We start from the raw sequence: 24,095 nt of genomic DNA, 5'->3' as shown, positions 1-24,095 counted from the left end.
GGCTGCATTTTTTTTCCTGACCCAGCTGAATTCCCCGAAGTATACCTCCCACTCACAGTTGATAGTATTTAACACTAATCTTTAAGGGAGAACCATCACTTAGACCAGGATGGTGATAGTGTAGAGGAAGAAAAGTAGGCCAATCCTTGAGATGTTTACTCTCTCCCTCCTAACTTCAATCTGGGAAGTATTTTAACCCTTGATGTAGCAGTACTAAACTGATTGGCATCCACTGAGATTAGGTAGCAATCAAAAGATTAAGCAATCTTTTGTGATAATGAAGATTTTTCTAAACTCCATTTTGACTTCTTTAAAGACCTTTTCCTATTCTCTTATCAACAGAGAATGAAATGAGCTCTGGAGGTTGGGTCCATGTTTGAGCAAATACAGGCTTCACCCTGTCACTCCTGGTTTTAAAGCAGAAGTAAGAAACAACTGAAGCACCCAAAACAATATAAAAGGTGTACCAAAGAGCTTATCAAATAAGTCTAAGTATAATATTCTTACTTCAAAGAACATAAGCATTCAGTTCATCTCTGTGGAAGGTTTCAAACTTGCTGTGAAAAATCAGTAATGAAAGTAAACTTTGGGACATGATGTGGTATAATAAACAACTGGTTCCCATTAACATCTGGGAGAGATTTCTCTCCCAGCTTTTGTGTCCCAACAGAATTGACTCAATTTTGTAGACTCATTCATCTAATTAAATTGTTCTTCTGCAATGAATATTGTTCAAAGTCTGGTGGATCCTGTCTTATCCTAGACAAAAAGTTTGATAAACTAAAATAAGATTGTATTGGAAGAACTGTTACTTTTTAAAATCCTGTTTCAAAACTGCAAATTGAAAGTTTGCTTGTCATTTCTTCAAAACCACCATCCTTCTGTGGAGTAGGGGCTCTTGGTCCAATAGTTTCCCTAAGGAGCAAATCAACCTGAGATAAAGGTTTTTCCAGTGATTATGTTGTTACACTGTCATCTTATGGAGAATTCTGCTACAAACAGCAGAAGAGAGTTTTCAGTTTGCTGTAGTCCATAAAGCCTACTTCAAATATTTTACAAACCTGTATTCACATACACACACACACACACACACACGTCATTTGATTTGCTATTTAAACATCTAAGTGGCACATGGTCACCTAGGCCTTTGTGCCTAGGAAATGTTTCTCAGAAAAATGTAGGAAGCTACTAATAATACAAAAACACAGCCAAACCCTGGCCAGTTTGGCTCAGCAGTTAGAGCATCAGCCTACGGTCCCGAGAGACCCAGTTCGGTTCCTGCTAAGGGCGCATACCTCAGTTGCAGTTTGTCCCCGGCCCTGGTTGGTCATATGGGTGGCAGCCACTCCATGTGTCCCTTTCACGTTGATGTTCTCTCTCTCTCTGTTCCTGTTCTCCCTCCCACTCTACCTGAACAAAAAATGGAAAAATGTCCTTGGGTGAGGATAAAAAAAACACAGCCAATTCCTAACTTTCCCTACAGCCTAAAGTCTATTTCAACCTTTTTGTAGCTTTCTCATTATTGTAAGAGCAGTTTTATTACTCACCTGGACTGAAGAATTAGTAAATGGTCAAGTGTTGTTTTAAGTACCAGTTATCTAAATCTGTAAAATGACGCCAAGAAAGGGATGAACCTGCGACCAATTAATACATGTCACCTCAACAGTCAAGTGCCAGCTTCTGATTTCTCTTTCTTGGCAGCATGCTGGGGAGTAATGCCAGATTCAACTACACAGCAGTGTATCAAGCCCAAAGCATGAACATTATCATGGCTAAATGTATATGGTATTCCTGTTTTAACCACTGTCCTTTTGATTAAAAGTAATGAATCTCCTTTTAAGTGAAATGTCATTAAAATTAATATTTTTGCTTTGAATACATTCAGACTGAAGAAATATTGACCTACAATTCTGAAAGAGATACTAAATATTAACATTAGGATTTGGGCAGGAAAAAAAAAAAAGAGGCCCAAGATTTTGAATAGGGTATCCTCAAGCAGCCTCAAATGGATACAAGTTGTTATCAATGTTTGGTTGACCTTTGATTCTCTAGCCAGAAACCAGTTATTGGCTAAGATGCTCAGCACAACTTCGACTCCTAGTTATAGATTCTTCTATAAAACCTCCATTTTAGTGTCAGTAAAAAGAGGCGGCGTTGGCACAGAATCTCCTGACAAACCAGGTAATTTCAAGCGTTATAAACAGATGACATTTGCTGTGTATCAGATATTGTGTTAAACTCTTTGTATACATTATTTTAGTTCCTCAGAATCTTAGACACTATTATTGTACTCATTTTACGGATCTAAAAACTGAGGTTCAGAAAGGTTAAGTAGCTTCTCCCAGGTCATACATCCTTGTGACAGAGGCAGAAATTCTACTATACTACTATGTTTCCTGTAGACTTCTGCTGTCCAATAGGGTAACTACTACCCATGTGTGACTATTCAAACTTAAACTAATAACAATTAAATGAAATGTAAAAGTCAGTTTCTCAGTCAAGTGCTTAGCAGCCACATGGACAATGCAGGTATAGAATCCATTATTTCAGAAAGTTTATTGGATGGTGCTGGTCTGGACTCACAAGTAACTAGATGCCCTCTCTCTTTTCTGATAATGCAGATTACATAAATTACCTTGTTACCCTGACTGCCAGAAGTTCAATTCCAAATTTTAAGTTCAAATATCACAATATTTTAGCCCCTGTGATCAACATACTTGTGCTCATCTTTTTTTGGTCCTGATTTTCTACCTGTATTTACTTATTATTTCATTGAAAAATGTTCTTGAACCGTCCTTGTGTCCCTGGAAAGAACCTCACTTGTTTGAGATGTATTTTTTTAAATGTTTTATTGTATTCAATTCACTAACATTTTTTAAAAGGATTTTTGCATCTGTAATCATCAGAAATATTGGCCTGTAGTTTTCTTTTTTTGTATTATCCTTGCCAGGTTTTTGTATCAAGGTATTGTTGACGTCACAAAATATGTTAGGAAATATTGCCTCTTTTTCAATTTTTGGGAAGGCTCTGAGAAGGATAGGTACTAAGTTGTCTTTGAATGTTTGATAGAAATCACTAGCGATGCCTTCTGGTCATGGACTTTTACTTTTTGGAAGGTTTTTGATGGTTATTTATGTTTCCTCACTGTTGACTGGTCTACTTAGATTTTCCAGTTCTTCATGATTTAGTTGAGGAAGGTTATATATTTCTAAGAACTTGTCCATTGAATATGGTGGTGTTTAGCCTTTCATAGTATTCTTGTATGATCCTTTGTATTTTTATGGTGTCCGTTGTAACTTTTCCTCTTTCATTTATGATTTTGTTTTAGTCTTTTCTCCTTTTTCCTTCATGAGTCCAGCCAGAGGTTTGTCAATTTTATTAATCTTTTCAAAGAATCAGTTCTTTGGTGCATTACTTTTTTTGTTTTGTTTTGTCCTTTCGTTCTCTATTTCATTTAATTCTGCTCTGATTTTTATTTCCTTCCTTTTTGTTGACTTTGGTCTGCATTTGTTCTTCCTTTTTCTAGTTCTTTAAGATATAATGTTAGGTTGTTTGCTTGGTTCAACATAAACTAATCAATCAATGTGATACACCACATAAACAAAATAAAGGATAAAATCATATGATTATATTAATAGATATAAAAAAGCATTTGACAAGACACATCCTTTCATGATGAAAACACAATAAAATTGGTATAGAAGGAAAGCACCTTAACACAATAGAGGCCATATATGACAAACCCTCTGCTAATATCATATTCGATGGTGAAAAACTGAAAGCTTTTCTTCTACAATCAGGAGCATGACAAGGATTCCACCTCTCACCACTATTATTCTAACATAGTACTGGAAGTCCGAGCCAGAGCAACCAGGCAAGAGAAAGAAATAAAAGGCATCCAAACTGGTAATAAAGAAGTAAAATTATCACTCTTTGCAGAAGGCATGATTCTTTACATAAAACATCCTAGAGACGCCATCAAAAAAAAAAAAAAAAAAAAAAACTATTAGAAATAATAAACAAATACAGTAAAGTTTCAGGATACAAAAATCAATGTACAAAAATTCATTCCATTCCTATATACTAACAATGAAATTTCAGAAAAAGAAATGAAAAAAAAACAATTTCTTTTGCAATTGCAACAAAAAAGAATAAAATACCAAAAAATAAACTTAACAAAGAATGTGAAAGACCTATAGACTGAAAACTACAAGACATTGTTAAAAGAAATTGAAAAAGACACAAAGAAATAGAAAAAGGTATTCTGTGTTCATGGATTAAAAGAATCAACATAGCCCTGGCCGGTTTGGCTCAGCAGTTGGAGCATCAGGCCTGTGGTCCAGAGACCCAGCCACTAAGGGTGCATACCTCGGTTGCAGTTTGTCCCCGGCCCTGGTTGGTTGTGCGCGTGGCAGCCACTCAATGTGTCCCTTTCACATCGATGTTTCTCTCTCTCTCTCTTCCTCTCTCTCACTCCCACTCTATCTGAACAAACAATGGAAAAAAATGTCCTCGGGTGAGGATTAAAAAAAAAAAAAGAATCAACATAGTTAAAATGGTCATATTATTCAAAGCAATATACAGATTTAATACAAAAAATTCCAATGGCATTTTTTAAAGAATAGAACAAAAAATCATCAGATGTGTAGGAAACCATAAAAGACCCCGAGTAGCCTAAGCAATCCTGAGAGAAGAGAGCAAAGCCAGAGGTATCATACTTCCTGACTTTAGAACAGCATGGTATTGGCAGGAAAACAGACACACAGACCAATGGAACATAATTGAGAGCCCAGAAATAAACCCACATGTATACGGCCAAATAATTTTCAACAAAGAAGCCAAAAACATACAATGGAAAAAAGAAAGCCTTGTCAATAAATGGTACTGGGAAAATTAGAAAGCCACAGGCAAAAGATTGAAACTAGACTACTGTTTGTCCCCATAACAATAATTAACTCAAAATGGATCAAAGACCTAAATATAAGATATGAAACAATAAAATACATAGAAGAAAGCCTAGATACTAAACTTATGGTTTTGAATCTTAGAGAAGATTTTATTAATTTGACCTCAAAGGCAAAGGAAGTAAAAGCAAAAATAAATGAATGGGACTAGATCAACCTAAAGAAACTCTGCACAGCAAAAGAAACTGCCAACAAAACAAAAGGCAACCATCCAAATGGAAGATATTTGCAAACAACACTTCTGATGAGGCGTTAATATCCAAAATTTATAAAGAATTCAAACAACTCAACAATGTAAACAAACCCAATTTAAAAAATGGGCAGAGGATCTGAACAGACACTTCTCCCAAGAAGACATATAAATGGCCAACAGACATATGAAAAGATGCTCAAGTTCCCTAGTTATTAGGGGAATACAAATAAAAATTACAATGAGATACCACCTCACAGCTGTTAGAATGGTGATTATCAAGGAGGTAAGTAATAATAAGTTTTGAAGAAGTTGTAGAAAAAAAGAAACCTTCATTCACTGCTGGTGGGAATTTGAACTGGTACAGCCACTATGGAAAACAGCATGGGGATTCCTCAAAAAATTAAGAATAGAGATACCATATAACCCAGCAACCCCTCTTCTAGTGTCTACCCCGAAAATTTGAAAACATGTATTCCTAAAGATATACACTTCCCCTATGTTCATTACAGAATCAACCACAGTGGCAAAGACATGGAAACAATCCAAGTGTCCTTCAATAGATGATTGGATAAAGATGTGGCACATGTATACAATGGAATACTAGCCATAAGAAAATATGAAATACTTCCATTTATGACAACATGGATGGAACTTGAGAATATCATACTAAGCAAAATATGTCAGACAGAAAAAATCAAGAACCATATGATTTTACACGTATGTGGGATATAAAACTGAAAGCAATAAGTGAACAAACAAGACAACAGTATTATGGTTACCAGAGGGAAAGGGCTTGGGGAAGTTTGTAAGGGTAAAGGAGATCAAATATATGGTGACAGAAGGAGATTTGACTTTGGGTGATAAATACACAAAACGATATATAGATGATGCATTATAGAATTGTACACTTAAAACCTACATTAATTTTATTAACCTATGTTACCCCAATAGATTTAATTTTTAAAAATGTTCTTGCAGATTTTCTTAAATCATTTGTTGGACAGGGTGAGGTATAAATATAAATGAATTAAAATCAAGACACATGTGCTTTATAATCGAAAGAGCTTTAAAACCATGACTTATTAATATAACTAGTATCAAAGTAAGATTTCCCAGCCCACTCATTAAGAAAGAGAAGATGTGCCCTGGCCGGTTTGGCTCAGCGGTTGGAGCGTCGGCCTGTGGTCCTGAGAGACCCGGGTTCGGTTCCCGCTAAGGGCGTGTACCTCGGTTGCAGTTTGTCCCCGGCCCTGGTTGGTCGTGCGGGTGGCGGCCACTCGATGTGTCCCTTTCACGTCGATGTTTCTCTCTCTCTCTCTCTCTCTTCCTCTCTCTCCCTCCCGCTCTACCTGAACAGAAAAGATGGAAAGATGTCCTCGGGTGAGGATTGAAAAAAAAAAAAAAAAAAGAAAGAGAAGATGTGCCTGAGGAGAAAGCAAAAAGAATCATCCTGATTTCCTGTAACTAGAGATTGAAGTGTATAAACAGGCTACAACCCTCACACATCCCAACTTCATCCCTATCTTTGGCCTGGTCCATGTGCATTTCTGATAGCATGGGAGATGAGGCTGACACTGCAAAGTCCCATGTCTCTGTACAGCCCTCCAAGTTTCAGCACAAGTCGTTGGCCTACTATTTATTTTTCTTATTTTTATTTTTTTTATCCTCTCCCGAGGACATTTTTCGATATTTTGTTCAGATAGAGTGGGAAGGAGAGAGAAACATCGACATGAAAGGGACACATCGAGTGGCTGCCATCCACACGATGCAACCAGGGTAGGGGACAAACTGCAACCGAGGTACATGCCCTTAGCGGGAACCGAACTCTGGTCTCTCCAGACCGCAAGTCGACGCTCTAACCGCTGAGTCAAACCAGCCAGGGCTTATTCTTAAGATTTATTTTTAAGAAGCACGTCTCTCATTGGTTCAGCTGAGCTAACCTGAGCTTAACACAATAAAACACTCCAAACTTGGAGAGATAAACACTGACGTAGTCCAGTTTCAAATTTTACTTGGCTAAACCCTCAAGTTTGGAGAAGTCTGCTTTGGTTGTGAAAATGTAGCCAGAAAAAGATTCCAAATGAAATGCTGCAGGACTTCCTGGAATAAACCAAAGGCTCCAGATCCTAACCACAGGAACCAGGCTTTCCCACATGGAATTCTGTGCTCAGCACCACCTATTACAGGCCCTCGATGACAGCTTCTTCCCATCATTTACACATTCCCCCAGGCACACACTGAAGCCATGCTGGAGGTCAGCATTAGGTAATGCCCACAGACCTTCTCCCCATTGCCAACTCACATCTCAGTCACCACCACAGCCCGCAGAGAACTCTTCTTCCTTATGTCCCAAATCTTCTTAGAGACCCAAAACTACCCCTCTGGAAATTCTGGATCCAAGTGTCTGGGTGAAACCCAGGCATCTGTATTTTTTAAAAGTACCACAAGCAAGCCAGATGTGTAATCTGGGTTGAGAACAACCCAGAGAGAGTATGCTAGCAGGTAACACATACGTTAGGAAGCCTTAGTTCCACACTCATCCCTGCCACTTCCCAGCTGTGAGACCTTGAACAATTTACTTTTTACAATTTACTTTTCTCTAATCCTCAGCCTCCCCAACTGAAAATGAGTTGTGGGTATCAGATAAAACAAAAATGTGGTTTCTAGTTAAAACAAGAAAAAAAGAAAAGAAAGAACACTTCACATTTGTATGCTGTTTCACTGTTTAGAAAATGCTTTTATACTCATGTCAAATGATAAAAGCCTACTAAAGTTATGGGGTGAATGAATATTATAATTATTTACATTTTATAGATGAGGATAGTGTGATTAAAATAAATAGATAAGGCAGGGGGAAATGTCACCGAGTTAGTAAATGTCAGAGGTAGGACTCAATCTAGGGTATCTAAGTCCAGTTCTAGACCATTTCTCCATGCAGTTGGTATAAATTCTCAAATACTTGATAAGGGCACACCACTTTAAAGACTGCCAATGCTGCTGTGTATCCTGCTAGGGCCGAGTTAAATACAAAGCAGCAGGTCAACAAATGCTGATTAGTTGAATGGCAATAACAACAAGCACAAAGTCAAGCTGAATAAAGGCTCCAAACAAAAGGGAAAAAAAAGCCTTCACTTTCAAAAAAAAAAAAAATTCACTTTACTATACACAAAATCATAGCCATCTGGGATTTTAAACTTATGTGCTTAGGGCATGTACAGAAAATCTGTAACTAGAGAATGAAAGAAAGGTTTCTAGATCATTTCACAAGAACTTCTTGTGCCCTGGTGGGTACGGCTCAGTGGGCTGGGCGTCCTCCATGCATCAAAAAGTTGCCGGTTCAATTCCTGGTCAGGGCACATGCCTGAGTTGTGGGCTCTATCCCTAGTTGGGGTGTGCAGAAGGTAGCCAATGTTTCACTCTCACATTGATATTTCTCTCTCCCTTTCTTTCTCTCTAAACATCAATAAAAAAAAAAATCTTAAAAACAAACAACTTCTTGTAACTCTATGCGTTCTATTTCTATGCTTTGACTTTATAGAGACACAACTTTAATCTTGAGGTAAGAGATTTGTGGTTATGCTTTCATCTACTGTTCCAGGTAGGAATCTTTAAAAAAAAAAAGAGTTTTATTGAGCCCTGGCCGGTTTGGCTCAGCAGTTAAGCGTCGGCCTGCGGACCAGAGAGTCCTGGGTTCAGTTCCCGCTAAGAGCACGTACGTACCTTGGTTGCAGTTTGTCCTCTGCCCCGGTTGGGGTCATATGGGTGGCGGCTACTCAATGTGTCTCTCTCACATGGATGTTTCTCTCTCTCTCTTCCTCCCTTTCTCCCTCTTGCTCTATCTGCAGATAAATGCAAAAATGTTCTCAGGTGAGAATTAAAAAAAAGAGAGAGAGAGAGAGATTTATTGAGATATAATTCACATACCATATAATTCATCCAATACAGGGTACAATTTAGTGGCTATTAGTATATTCAGAGAGCTGGGCAACCATCCATCCCCACAATCAGTTTTAAAATATTTTCATCACCCACAAAAGAAACCCCAAACCTCTTAGCCATGATCCCATAATCCCCTAATCCTATCTACCTCCCCCTACAACCCTAGATAACCACAGGTCTATTTTTGTCTCTGGATTTGCCCATTCTGGACATTTCATATAAAAGGAATCATTCAAAGTGGTCCCTTGTGACTGGCTTTTTGCACTAACAATGTTTTCAAGGTTCACCCATGTTGTAGCATGGATCAGGACTTCCTTTTTGTTACCAAATAATATTTCTTTGCATGGATATAACTATGGTTTATTTATCCATTCATCAGATGATGAATATTTGGGCTGTTTTACTTTTTTTTTGGTACGTGCTCCTAGAAGAACCGAACTCATGACTCTCTGGTCCGCAGGCCGACGCTCCAACTGCTGAGCCAAACCGGCCAGGGCTACTTCTTGACTATTATGAATAATACTGTTATAAACATTGATGTACAAGTTTTTGTTTGGACATGTTTTCATTTATGGGTCATATAGTAATTCTATTTTTAATCTTTCGAGGAACTGCCAGTCTTCTTCACAGTGGCTGCACCATTTTACATTCCCACCAGGAGTGTATAAGGGTCCAATTTCTCCAGATTTTTGTGAATACTTGTTATTATCTGTATTTTTATTAAAGCCATCCTGGGGTGGTGGAGTCAAGTGGTGGATCATTGTACTCCTAGTTTTTATTTCCCTAAAGGCTAATGGTTTTGAGCATCATTTCATGTGCTCATTGTCCATTTGTATAGCTTCTTTGGAGAGATGTCTATTCAGATCTTTTGCTCATTTTTTAATTGAGTTGTATTTTTATTGTTCAGTTGTAACAGCTCTTTATAGTTTTGATACAAGTCCCTTATCCAATATATAATTTGGGAAATTTTTCTTCAATTTTGTGGATTATTGTTTTATTTTCTTGATGGCGTCCTATAAAGCATAAAAGTTTTATGTTTTTATTATGCCAATAGGCCAGGAATCCCATTATCCTACTAGTTTGTAAGCAAGAACAATTCCAACTTGTTAATTTTTAATTCTAAAAGTCCCCTTTTTACCACATGTAGAAACTTGGGTTGGAGGCCTATTTGTTTATAGATATCTTATAAGAATTATGGTTGATAAAGCACAATGTTAAAAGCAAGCACACAACTAAATTGAGGGATAAACTAAGTGGTATTTATGTGGAGAAGGTGCCAGGGCAGGATAACACCTGGATCATAGCCCCTGGACCTAGGAAGCTGGTAGCTACTATATAAATGAATTAGCCAAAAAAATGCAAGTTAAGCAAATTACCCTTCTCTCTTCTAGGTAGACCTGAAAAGAGCTCACAATGATGGTGGAATAGGGGAAAGTTCCCCAGCATGTCCTTCACTTTCAGGCTTCCACACCTTTTTCATGTTCCTCCCACCACTCCAGTGCCCTCCAGGGTTAAAGAACTCCTCCTCCATGAAGCGCCCTCCCAATGTCCCAAGGGGAATTATGCTATCTCTCCTCTGTGTCTCCAAAGCACCAACTCATCCTGTGTGGAGGGTTTCATTTCTTGCTGCTGTGTGGGTTTGAACTGCAGACCCAGGGTTAGTCTACCTTTGCTCCTCATCTGCTGTGTGGCCTTGGACATTCTGGGCCTTTGTCTCGGACTAGGGAAATGCAGAGCAGGGCTATTCTCCCAGAAGGACCTGCCAGCACTGATGCCATTGGCTGTGGGCTTGGCAGCTGTTCAACTGGCACCTGCCAGAAACATCTCCTTGGCTCATCAAAAAACTTCTTCATGCTCTTCTCTGCCCCTAGCCAGATCACCAGTATCTCCTGGTTTTCATAGCTACCACCCAGAGCATGCCCCTTGATTGCCTAGTTCTGTAGGCCAGTGAAGTTTACATTTACTTGTCCCATAGTACTGTAACAGAGAAAGAGTTCTTAATTGGCTATCCCCCCACCACCCACCCCACAGGGTACAGTGCAGAGGCAACAGGAAGAAACACCCAGAAAAAGAAGCCTATTTGCTTATCTTAAAAGCTGTAGAGTGAGGGAATGGTTCTAATTTAACACACATCTAGTGGCCAATTGCAATCCTCTCCAGAGGCCAGGGAGGCTAATGTGTACCATTTTCACATTCTCCCTCTGCCCCACCCCACGTCTCTAAGAAAGAAGTTTATGCACACATCTGGTGAAACGGCTTTCATAGCTGTTACCCAGAAGACACATCCCTCGATAGCCTGGTTCTGGTTGCCGGAGGGACTTGTGTTCAATGTTCAACAGAATTGTAGAAAAAGAAATGGTTCACAACTAACTATTCCCCCAGGGCTCTGTGCAGAAGGAACAGACAGAAATGCCCATTTCCTAGTTTTCCCCTGAAAAAGGGATAATTGCACACTTTATTTATTTATTATATTTTTATTGATTTTTAAAGAGAGAGAGGGAGAGAGAAACATCAATGAGAGAGGAACACCAATTAGTTGTCTCCTGCACATGCCCTCCTGGGGATTGAACCTACAACCCAGGCATGTGTCCTGACTGGGAATTGAACTGGCAACCTCTTGGTGCATGGGTCAACACTCAACCACTGAGCCACACCAATCCAACGATAATTGCATACTTTAAAACCTGCTGCTTAAGAATAGCCTTCTTATAAGCCTGCAACTAGGAGCTGACTGAGATCTTTCCCTTTGGGACACTACAGGCCTTGGCACACCCTCAACTACTGGAGCCACTAAGAACAAAGAAGACTTTGTTCACAAATGTTACAGAGATAGCCAAGAGCTAGGGCAGGGTTGAATTAGAAGGGTTATCTCCTTGAAGATTGGGAGATGTGGCTGCTTTATTTAATGCATAGAAATAACAGAGTCAAGAAAAATAAAGAAACAAAGAAATATTTTCCAAATGAAACAACAAGATAAAACCTCAGAAAGACCTTAGTGAAAAGGAGATAAGTGATTTACCTGGAACAGTTCAAAATAATGGTCACAAAAATCTCACTAAAGTCAGGAGAACAATGTATGAACAAAGGGAGAATTTCAACAAACAGGTAGAAAATATAAGAAAGTACTAAAGAGAAATCACAAAGCTGAATAATACTTAAACTGAAAAATAAATCAATAAGTCAATAGAGGGGTTCAATAAAGCAGAAGAAAGAACCTGCAAATTTGAAGATGAGGCAGTGGAATTCATCCAACCAGAGGAACAAAAAGAATAAAAAATAGTGAAGATGGCTTAAGGGACTTTTGGGTCACATCAACCACATAGGGGTCCCAGAAAGAGATAAGCAAAAGAGGCAGAAAACATATTTGAAGAAATAATGGCTGAAAATTTCCGTAACCTAGGGGAAGTAAACAAACATTCAGATCCAGGAAACCCAAAACGTTCCAAAGATGATGAACCCAAAGGTATCTACAACAAGACACATTATAATTAAATTGTCAAAAATTAAATACAAGGAGAGAATCTTAAGAGCAGAAAGAGAAAAACAACTTATTGTGTTCAAGGGAACCCCCCAAAAGATCAGCAGATTTTTCAGGAGAAGCTTTGCCAGACAGAAAGAAGTGGCGCAATATATTCAAAGTGCTGAAATAAAAAATTGCCAACCAAGAATATACAACTTGGCAAAGTTATCCTTCAGAATTGAAGGAAAGTTAAAAAGTTTTCCAAACAAGCAAAGCTGAAAGAGTTCAGCTCCACTAGACCAGCCTTATAAGAAATGTTAAAGGGCCTGGCCAGTGTGGCTCAGTGGTTGAGTGTCGACCCATGCACCAGGAGGTCACTGGTTTGATTCCCAGTCAGTGTATATGCCTATGTTGTGGGCCAATCCCCAGTTGGGATCATGCAGGAGGCAGCCAATTGATGTTTTCTCTTATCATTGTTTCTATCTTTCTCTCCCTCTCCCTTCCTCTAAAAATCAATTAAAAAATTTTTTTTAATAAAAGAAATGTTAAAGGGACTTATTTAAGCTGAAATAAAAGGGCACTAATTTGTAATAGGAAAATATACGAAAGTATAAATTTTACGGTTAAAGGTAAATATACAGACTCTTGAACAACACAGATTTGAACTGTATAGATCCACTTATACATGGATTTTTTTTCAATAAATATTTTTCCTTTTGATTTTTTTAAATAACATTTTCTTTTCTCTAGCTTATTTTGAGAATACAGTATATAATACATATAACATACTATATATATATACATATATATATAGACATATAATATGTATTTATGTTTTTGGTAAGGCTTCTGGTCAACAGTAGGCTATTTAGTTTTGGGAGAGCCAAAAGTTGTACACAGATTTGCAACTACATGGAGGGTCAGGACCCCTAACCCTTGTGTTGTTCAATGGTCAACTGAATAGTTAAATTCAAAATAACCCAGTGTTGTAGTGTTAATTGCTTATAAATCTAGTATAAAGGTTAAAAGACAAAAGTAGGAAAATATGACTACAATAATTTGTGAATGAATACACAATATAAAAATGTAAATTGTGTCATCAAAAACATAAAATGTGTTGGGGGAAGCAAAAATGTACAATGTTAGAATGCATTTAAAATTAGTTGTTATTAACATAATACAGAATATTATAAATAAGATGTTTTATGTAAGCCTCATAGTACCACAGAGAAAAAAACAACACAAAAACCTATAGTTGTATACAAAAGATAAAAAGAAAGAAATCTAAGCATGCCACTACAGAAAATCACCAAATCACAAATGAAGAGAGCAAGGGAAGGGAACAAAGGAATTATAAAATATCCAGAAAACAATAAACAAAATGACAATTAGTCCATACCTATAGATAATTACTTTAAATGTAAATGGAATAAAATCTCTAATCAAAAGATACAGAGTGACTGAATGAATAATAATAATAATATTAATAATAATAAAAGACTACATGCTCATACAATTGACTATTGTCTACAAGAGACTCACTTTAACATTAAGGACACACAGACTGAAAGTGAAGGGATGGAAAAAGATATTCCATGCAAATGAAAGCCAAAAGAAAACTTAAAGAAAAAAAATTATTCTATATATCTCCAATATTTTTTACTCATTTATTAATAGTCAGACATTTAGATTGTTTCTATATCTTGGCTATTGTGAATAATGTTGCAATGAACATGGGAGTGCAGGTGTCTCTTCAAAGTACTGACTTAATTTCTTTTGAATATATACTCAGAAGTGGGATTTCTGGATCATATGATAGTTCTATTTTTAATTTTTTGAGGAGCCTCTATATTGTTTTCCATGATGGCTTTACCAAATTACATTCCCACCAACAGTATGCAGAGTTCTTTTTTCACACAATCTTCAACACTTGTTACCTTTTGTCTTTTTTATAGTAGCCATTCTGACAGGTGTGAAGTGATTTTTCTTTGTGGTTTTGGTTTGCATTTCCCTCATAATTAGTGATGTTGAACACCTTTTCATGCACATGTTGGCCATTTGTATGTCTTCTTTTGAGAAATGTCTATTCAGGTCCCATTCCCATTTTTTCTTTTAATTTGGTTGAGAATGTATGTATGTATTTGCAATTGAGTTGTAAGTATTTCTTATAGATTTTAAATATTAACCTGATGTTAGATATATGGTTTGCAAATATTTTCTCCCATCTGTAGGTTGCCATTTCACTCTATTGATTGTTTCCTTTGCTTGCAAAAGGTTTTTAATTTGATACTATCCTACTAGATTATTTTTGCTTTTGTTGCCTGTGCTTTCGATGTCATGTCTAAAAAATCATTTCCCAGATCAATGTCAAGAAGGCTTTTTCCTGTGTTTACTTCTGGTAATTTCATGGTTTCAGGTCTTACGTTTAAGTATTTAATCCATACAAAGTTTCTGTTTTGTAAAATAAAGTTCTGGAGATAGAAGGGGCTGATAACTGCACAACAGTGTGAAAGTGCTTAATCCCACTGAGCTGTACACTGAAAAGTGGTTATAGTGATAAATTTTGTTATGTATATTTTATCACAATTCTTAAAGGACAAATTAGAAAATTAAGATTGATATTAAAGTTCTGTTTGACTAATGTTGTCTAGACTACTTAATATGTAATATCTAATTTTATCTTTTCTAAATCCTACCCAAATTTTCACATTCTAGTTCTAAATCCTCCCAGATTTCTTACAACCTCAAAATAATGTCACTTTATTTTTATGGATTCCAAGAATTATTACTCTTTTAATTAGTTCATTTGGCAAGTAAAGATTTTCTGACTGGTGATAGTTCTTCCACTGCAACCTTGAAGAATTATTTATATATTTATATTTATATGTAGTTATATTTGTTTTGACTCCTCCACTAGATTGAATCTTATCTGAGAGAAGGTGGCAATGTCCTATTCTTAGTGTCAGTGAAGAAGACAAGGCTCCAGAGGTTATGCCTGTTTGATTAATGATTATAAAATACCCCATTTTTATCTCATTGCACTGCTTCTTTCACTTGGTAGATTCAGGGCCATCTTTCCTTGAGATTCTCTAGAATGACCGAGCTCTAGACATTTGCTGTGAATCTGTTTTTCACTCAAGGCCTAGGGCCACTGGGTGGGTATGGGATTATGCCCATCATTTCATTAGAGAATCAGACAAAAGCAAGCATTCCATTTCCAACCTGATCACAAAAAGTGCATGTGGGATAAAACCTTTGCCCCCAACTCATGTCTATGCCACCTCTCATTTTCTGACTCAGGATGGCATCACTTTTGCACTTATCCTTTAGCCTTTGTCAGCCCAAGTGATCATAGAAAGGTCCATGTCATACACAACTTACGTTCTGCATTCCTGAAAGGTTGGCTTTATTTACATGCTGATGTTCACCACAGCCACTCCATTAACAGGGAATATTATGAAAGGTTAGGATGAGACAAGCCCTGTATCACCCAGAGAACACAACAGTTCCAAGAACACAACAACTGTTTTTCCTTCCCCATCCCTGGAGAGGCATTCTTTATAAAGAGGCTAGACCAGAATGCTTTTTTGGAGCTTCAATGGCTCTTCTGCACTCCTTTCTTGATCAATCCCTACAATCACCAATCTTAACACGGGGAGGAGAAGAAGGGGGCAAGGTGTGGTTAATTCTTCTTTGAGGACAGCCCAAAGGATGAGGACATGCTGGATGTGGTGGAAATCAGTATAAGAGAGGATTCTCTGGAGGATTCAATAGTGGGAGATCTTTGGGGTTGTGTTTCAGGATGAAGGACTGCTATGGAGGAGATTGTTGGTTCATTCATCTTCATGGCAAGCAATGCAGTTTGGAGGGTAGCCTCTCTAGTGGCCTCCCAGATGGGTGTTTGGTTGGAATTAAAGGCCTTGGAAGGTATCAGTTGTCTAATATAATCCCTTCAGGCATCAGTGATTTGATGGTTTCCTTGTCTTGCTCTGTTGTCATTCTCAGGAACTACTGAAAATTGGCGAGAGCCTGGGTACTTCTTTATGCTGTTGGTTAAAGCTGGATAGAGAGGTTTTAGAGTCCAAGGTCTTTCTGCAACTCGAAAGGGTGGCTCTGTGAACAAATCTGAAGATTCTTGATTCTCACTTTTTCCCTTTTGGAGGCTTATACTCTCCGTATCTGTGGGATAGAAAAGATAAGAACACAGGTGGCTCATGGGTCACTTCTCCAATCTTTGTTGGACATGTGATGAAACCTTAGTCTTTAAAATGTTAGTCCCTCACTTACCACCTCAGGTTCTATCCCCCTAGTTCTTGCTCTACCTCAGACTTTGCACAGATTTTATCATGGTCCTCCAATTCAGCATGGTGCTGAAGTTTAAAGTCTGTTATGTAAGGTTCTAGTTCCCCATGGAAGACCTCAGAAGACAGAGACTAACATTTGCTTAAAGTTCATGCATTTCACAATCATTGCTTCTAAATCAGTTTAAATAGAAAAACAAACACATCCTCTTAGAATGAGAAATTTTTAAGTTCAAAGGCTTTTGTCTTGCTTGTCACTACATACACAGTGCCTAGAAGTGCCTGTCCATACAGTAGGTGCTCAAAACATAAGTTTTATCTAACTGACTGACAGAAAAAATAGACCGTGGAGACGTCTTCTAGTAATGGAGCTAGCAACTTGACTCTTACCAAAGACTAATTAAAAACTAGATAATATTAAAAAAGAAAAGAAAGAAACAAGAAAATATCTTAAATTATATCAGAATTTACAATAAGGGGAGAAACAGTAGGGCCAAAATCTAGAAGAAATAACAATCCAAAGCAGTAAACCCAGAATCCAGTTACATTTTACCCTGAATGTAATTTCAAAGTTGAAGAAACAGCTTCACACATAAGTTTCATCTTTCGTCAGCTTCACAGGAGGAAGGAGATTTTTTTTTTTGGCTCTTGAGTTGAATTTGTAGGTCAATTCCATGACAACTAATACCTATAATAGTTTCTCAAATTAATGAATGTGGTCTACTACTCTGTTTACTTGAGTATTCTTTCTCTCAGTAAACCTTTGTAGTTTTGAATGAACCTTCATACATCTTTTTTGCAAGAGCTTGCAAATTTTCTCTTAAATTCATTTCAATTCTATGTTTTTTATGCTGTTGTAAATGGTGCTATTTAAAGATTTAAGTTTCCAATTATTCATTGCTAATATAAAGACATACAATTGATTTTCCTGTGTACTGACTTGTATCCTGAGACTCTGCTTAACCCATTTATTACTTCCAGTAGGTTTGTTGTTTGATTCCTTAGAATATTTTAATGTAAATAATAATATCTGCAAATCAGGAGTTTTATTTCTTCTTTGAAGCTGTCATTTGTCTTATTAAACTGGCTAGGATCTCTAGCACAATGCTGAATAGAAGTTGTGAGAGCAGATGTCCCTGCCTTATTTCTGATCTTGCAGGGAAAATATTTATTGTTTCACCATTAAAAATGATAATGGCTTTTCAGTAAATATATTTATAAATATCTTTGAGGAAGTTTCAACCCTAATGCTAGTTTGTCCAGAGCTTTTTATCATAAATATCTTTGTAAATACATTTGATTCTTTATAAATATCTTTATAAATATAAAGAGTTTTTTAAATAAATATCTTTGATCAGATCAAGGAAGTTTTATCCCAATTCCTAGTTTGCCTGGACCTTTTATCATAATTTCTTATCCATTCAGCTACTCTAAACTATTATAGATATTAGTTGTCATGGAATTGACCTACAAATTCAATCCATTTACATTACTGATATGTACTTATTTATTGCCATTTTTATTTTTTATGGCTATGTTTCTCTATTTTTTCTGCTTATTACGGCAGTCCTTTTAACATTTTTTGCAGTGCTGGTTTGGTGCTAATATATTCCCTTAGCCTTTTTTTTTGTCTGGGAAGCTCTTTATTTCTTTCACCTTCTATTTTGAATGATAGCTTTGCTGGATAGTCTAGTCTTGAATTCAGATCCTTGTTTTTCATTACCTTAAATACTTTATGCCATTCCCTTCTGGTCTGTAGTGTTTCTGTTGAGAAATCAGCTGATAGCCTTATGGGGGGGGGGGGATCCTTTGTAGGTAACCTGTTGCTTTTATCTTGCTGCCTTTAAGATTCTCTCTTTATCTTTAATTTTTTGGCATTTTAATTATGATGTGTCTTGGTGTGAGCCTCTTTGGGTTCTTCTTACTTGGGGCTCTCTGTGCTTCTTGTACTTATATACCTTTTTCCTTCACCAAGTTAGGGAAGTTTTCTGCCACTATTTCTTCAAATATATTCTCTAACCCCTGCTCACTTTATTCTTCTTCTGGTACTCCTATGATGTGGATGTTGTTATGTTTCATACTGTCCCACAGCTCTCTTAAACTGTCCTCCTGTTTTTTTTTTTTCATTGTTTTTTATTTTTGACTCTGATTGAGTGATTTTTCTACCGTCTTCTAATTTGCTGATCTAACCCTTGGTTTCCTCTAATCTGCTGGTTATTCCTTCCAGTGTGTTCTTTATTTCTGCTATGTCATTCTTCATTTCTGCTTGATGGTTTTTCATTTCCAATTGGCTGATTTTCATTGTTTCTATATCTTTGCTCATGCTGTTAAGCTTCCTCATAATCATTACTGTGAACTCTACCTCTTATAACTTGCTTAATTCTGTTTCAGTTAGCCTTTCTTTTGTAGAATTCTCTTGTTCTTTTATTTGGGATTTGTTTTCTTGTTTCACCATTTTGGCTGCCTCAATAGGGTTTGGAGCCTGCCAAATTTTTCCTGTGAGTGTCAATGTTCCACTGATTGTGGCTCCCTCTGCTGGGTTTGAATGAGTATGGAAGAGACCACACTGAACACCAATGTCTAGTCTTACTTCCCTGGGTAAAGTCCCAGGCCAAGCAAAGATTCAATTATCCCAGAATTATTGCCTGCAGGCTGACTATTAGTCTCGTTACTTAATGAGCCTCAGGTTATAGCCCTCAGCTGAATAAAAAATCCCACAGGTGGGCAGGGTAAGAGGATTTCCAGCGGGTGGGGCAATTGCTTTCCCCTGGGTTAAAGTTGCTTTGAGAAGAAAATGGTTTCTGCAGTGTGGGTTAACGGCTCAGCACAGGAACCCAGGCCTCAGCCTTCACAGCTCAGTCCCCAGAGCCATGACAGCCAACACTGAAAGCCAGGTTCAAAGCTCAAAGCTTTCAAAGGCTCTTCTTTGCCTACTGGCTAGCAGGCAGTCTCTGGCTATTAATGAGCCTCAATTTGCACTTTTCTGGCTGGGCGGTGAGGGAAGGGCAGTTGCTTCTCCCCTAGGCTAAAGCTGCTCTGATATAAAGTGGCTTCTTGAGGAAGATGGCTATTGCTGTGTAGGGGAATGACTCAGCATAGAGCTCCTGATGCCGCCTTTCCAGCTCTCTCCCCAGTGCCATGAACTCCCAACTCTCTTCACACAGCTCCAGTCCAGTTTTCCCTCCCCCTACTGGAGTGCAAGGTGAGTGGCTCTAGCTGTAATTTAGTGCACTGGCCCTTCAGGGAAATGCCAGTGTTCCCAGTGACTCTTCCTACTGGACAGAACCTCTGTTCTGATGATTTTCTCAGCCAGGTGTTAAGTGGGCACCTTTCCCTGTTCCACTGCTCTGTGCTGGGGAGCCAGCTTAGGGTTTAAATCTCCAACTTCTCAGAGGGAGCTTCTCACAGCCAAGATAACTCTCAGCTGCTGCCTGTTGGAACCCAGCCAGCCCTCTCATGCCTCCACACTTCCTACTACTCTTGATTTGAGGTATTCTTTACATCCCTGGTTATAAGGGTTCTCTCCAGCTGTTCTTCAGTTGGTTTTTCCATATGACTTGTCATTATTTTAGCTGTAATTCCAGTTTGGTCCCAGGAGACAGTCTGTGTATCTTTCATTCACTCTGCTGCCATTTTCCCTCTCTCTGTATTCGCCTGTTTATTTATTTTTATTTATTTATTTTTTTTATCCTCACCCGAGGATATTTTTCCATTTTTTGTACAGATAGAGTGGGAGGGAGGGAGAGGAAGGGAGAGAGAGAGAGAAACATCGACGTGAAGGGACACATCGAGTGGCTGCCACCCGCACGACCAACCAGGGCCGGGGACAAACTGCAACCGAAGTACGTGCCCTTAGCGGAAACCGAACCCAGGTCTCTCCGGGCCGCAGGCCGACACTCTAACCGCTGAGCCAAACTGGCCAGGGCTGTATTCGCCTGTTTAAACTGATGGATTCAATTTGCTAATATTTTGTTAAATATTTTTATGGCTAAGTTCTGAATGATATCTGTAAATTTAGTTCTTGTAATGTCTTCGTCAGGTTTTATATGAGGGTATTGCTAGCCTCAAACATCAATTGGAAAGCCTCTATCCTTTTCCTTTTTCCTGAATTGTCATAAAATTAGTATTATCTCATATATTTTATTAGTGAGAGGAATCCTTGGGGCAATGGACTTTTTTTTTATCCTCACCCACGGACACTTTTTGCATTTATCTTCAGATAGAGCAGGGGGGTGGGGAACATCGACGTGAGAGACACATCGACTGGCTGTCACCCACATGACCCCAATCAGAGTGGGGGAACAAACTGCAACTGAGGTACATGCCCCTAGTGGGAACCAAACCCTGGACTCTCTGGTCCATGGGCCGATGCTCCAACCACTGAGCCAAAGCAGCCAGGGCCAATGGACTTTTCTTATGGTGAGGTTTTTGATATACAAATTAATTGTAATAAAGAGTGGATTATTAAAATGTTCGATTTCTTCTCTTGGTTTTGGTAAGTTGTGTATTTCAAGTAATTTGTGTAATTCCTTTATCAAATTTAACGGCATAAAAATGTTTGTAATTTTCTCTTTTATGTCTAGGACCTAAAGAGACATTCCCTGTTTCATTCATCATTCAAATTGGTGATTTCTCACCCCCCCCCCCCCCCGCATCTTGCTAAGAGTATATAAATTTTATTATTTTTTTTCAAAGAAACACATTTTGATTGTTTTAAATTTTCTCTAATGTTTGTGTCACTTCTATTTATATCATTGATTCCTACTGTCTTTAGTAGTTCCCTCCTTTCCCTTGGGGAAAATTTACTCTTCTATTTCTAGATTCTTAAGGTAGAAATTTAATACTAAATTTTTCTTCCTTCTAACATTTAAAGTTACAAAATTCCCTCTAAGTCCTGCTTTAGCTGTATCCCACAAATTTTGTTGTATATGCATTATCCTTTAGTTTAAATTATTTTCTAATTTCCCTTGTGATTTATCCCTTGATTAATGGAATATTTAGAAACACATTAATTTCCAGCATCTAGAGGCTTAGCTAGATATTTTACTAATGTTCATTTCTTATTCAATTTTGTTGTGACCACAGAATATACTCTGTATGATTTCAGTCTTTTGAAATATATTTATTGAGACTATTTTATGGCTTGTCATGTGGTCTATTTCTGCAAATGTGCCATGTCATATACATTTAAAAACGCTGTGTACTTTTTAGTTGTTGGTATACTGTTTTATGTTGTTCAGGTCAAGGTGACTAAAAGTGTTGTTCAGACATCTACATACTTTCCGATCATATTGTGTGTGTTTTCAGTTGCTCTTTCAAGTATTGAGGGAGGAATGTTAAAATCTCTTGACTATAAATCTCTTTCATTCAGTTTTTGTTTCATGTGTTTTGAAGCTGTTATTAAATGCATACACAGTTATAATTATTATACCTTCCTGATATAGTGACCTTTTTATCAGTATGAAATCTTTGTTTCCAGTAATGCTCCATTTTTTTAAGTGTATTTTTTCATATACTTTATATGCTGAGGATGTGGTGCAAGTTGTACTTAGTGTTGGAGGCTCTATTCCCCTCAACCTGAATGGAACTGGACTAAGGTTCTGGCTTCCATCCAATCTTCCTTATTCCTTCCAGGATTCTAAACCCAGTCCTGCACCTTCTAGGTATTTCCTAGAGGTACTCAAACAGCATTTTGATACATTTTATTTATTTATTTTTTATATTTTGTTCAGATAGAGTGGGGAAGAGAGAGAGAGAGAGAAACATCAATGTGAAAGGGACACATCGAGTGGTTGCCACCCTCACAACCCAACCAGGGCCGGGGACAAACTGCAACCGAGGTACATGGCCTTAGCGGGAACCGAACCCGGGTCTCTCTGGACTGCAGGCCGACGCTCTAACCGCTGAGCCAAACCGGCCAGGGCACATTTTATTTTTTATTAGATCAGGCAAAACTGGTTTCTGTAACAGCAAACTAAAAACTCTTAAAAACAGGAAAAACCCTGACTGGTTTTCTCAGTGGTTAGAACACCAGCCCTCGAACCAGAGTCCGGGTTTGGTTCCCACTAAGGGCACGTACCTCGTTTGCAGTTTGTCCCTGGCCCTGGTTGGGGTTGTGTGGGTGGCAACCACTTGATGTGTCTCTCTCACATAGATGTTTCTCTCTCTCTCTTTCTTCCTCCCTCTCTACCTCCCGCTCTATCTGAAAATTAAATTAAATTTTAAAAAAACAGGAAAACATCAATTTATTTTCTACTCTCCTTATTTTCTTATCATTTCAACATGATTGGAGTATAGAGATCAAGCTAACGATTTTTTCTAAGGCATTACAGCCACTTCCTTCATTCAAATGTATACATATCTTCCAACTTGCCTTCAAAACTTCTCTTTTGTCCATGATTTCCTCACCATTTTCATGTTCTTTGTAATTATTGGTTGATTTACTGCAATGGGCTGAATTGTGTGCCCCCAAATTCACACATTGAAGCATTAACCCCTAGTACCTCAAAATCTGACTATACTTGGAATTAAGGCATTTAAAGAGGCAGCTAAACAGGGGCCTTTAGGGTAGACCCTAATCCAACTTGACTGGAGAAGAGAAAATTTGGACAGAGGGAAAGACACTGAGGATGCGTGGGCGCACAGAGGAAGGCTGTGTGAGGACACAGCAAGGTGGCAGCTTTCTGCAAGCCAAGGACAGAGGGCTCAGAAGAAACCAAATCTGCTGACTGTGAGAAAATAAGTTTCGGCTGTTTAACCTGCCCAGTCCATGATCTTTGTTATGGCAGCCTTAGTTTACGCACACAACTACCGCATGAAAACCATACAATATCTGGAATGCAGCCTTCACACCTCTTAATAGCCAATAGAGCGATCTTCTTAAATTCATATAACTCAGTGTTGCTTGAGAACTCTCTTCCCCTCAAGAGATATGGGGAAACATTCAGTTTTATAGTACAGTCGTCTCTCGCAGCTTCGCTCTATCGTGGTTTTTCAAATATGTTCATTAAAAAGATGATCGAGCACTGGCCGGTTTGGCTCAGCAGTTAGAGCATCAGCCTGCGGTCCAGAGAGACCCAGGTTTGGTTCCCAGTATGGGCACGTACCTCGGTTGCAGTTTGTCCCCGGCCCTGGTTGGTCGTGCTGGAGGCAGACACTCAATATGTCCCTTTCATGTCGATGTTTCTCTCTCTCTCTCTCTCTCTCTCTCTCTCTCTCTCTCTCCCTCCCACTCTATC

General features: G+C 38.1%; 1 protein-coding gene across 1 annotated transcript in view; it reads right to left on the bottom strand.

The window, feature by feature from the left end:
* Positions 1 to 16,238: 16,238 nt before the first annotated feature.
* The window catches only part of LOC118628537 (glycerophosphodiester phosphodiesterase domain-containing protein 4-like), a 94,541-nt gene continuing 86,684 nt past the window's right edge, over positions 16,239 to 24,095 (bottom strand). Inside the window, 1 exon segment of the mRNA XM_036259523.1 lies at positions 16,239 to 16,735. Coding sequence (XP_036115416.1) covers positions 16,239 to 16,735 — 497 coding nt within the window.

This window comes from Molossus molossus, unplaced genomic scaffold (genome assembly GCF_014108415.1).
Source record: "Molossus molossus isolate mMolMol1 unplaced genomic scaffold, mMolMol1.p scaffold_m16_p_13, whole genome shotgun sequence".
In the NCBI taxonomy this organism is placed as follows: domain Eukaryota; kingdom Metazoa; phylum Chordata; class Mammalia; order Chiroptera; family Molossidae; genus Molossus; species Molossus molossus.
This window is presented reverse-complemented; position numbering and strand designations above follow the sequence as displayed.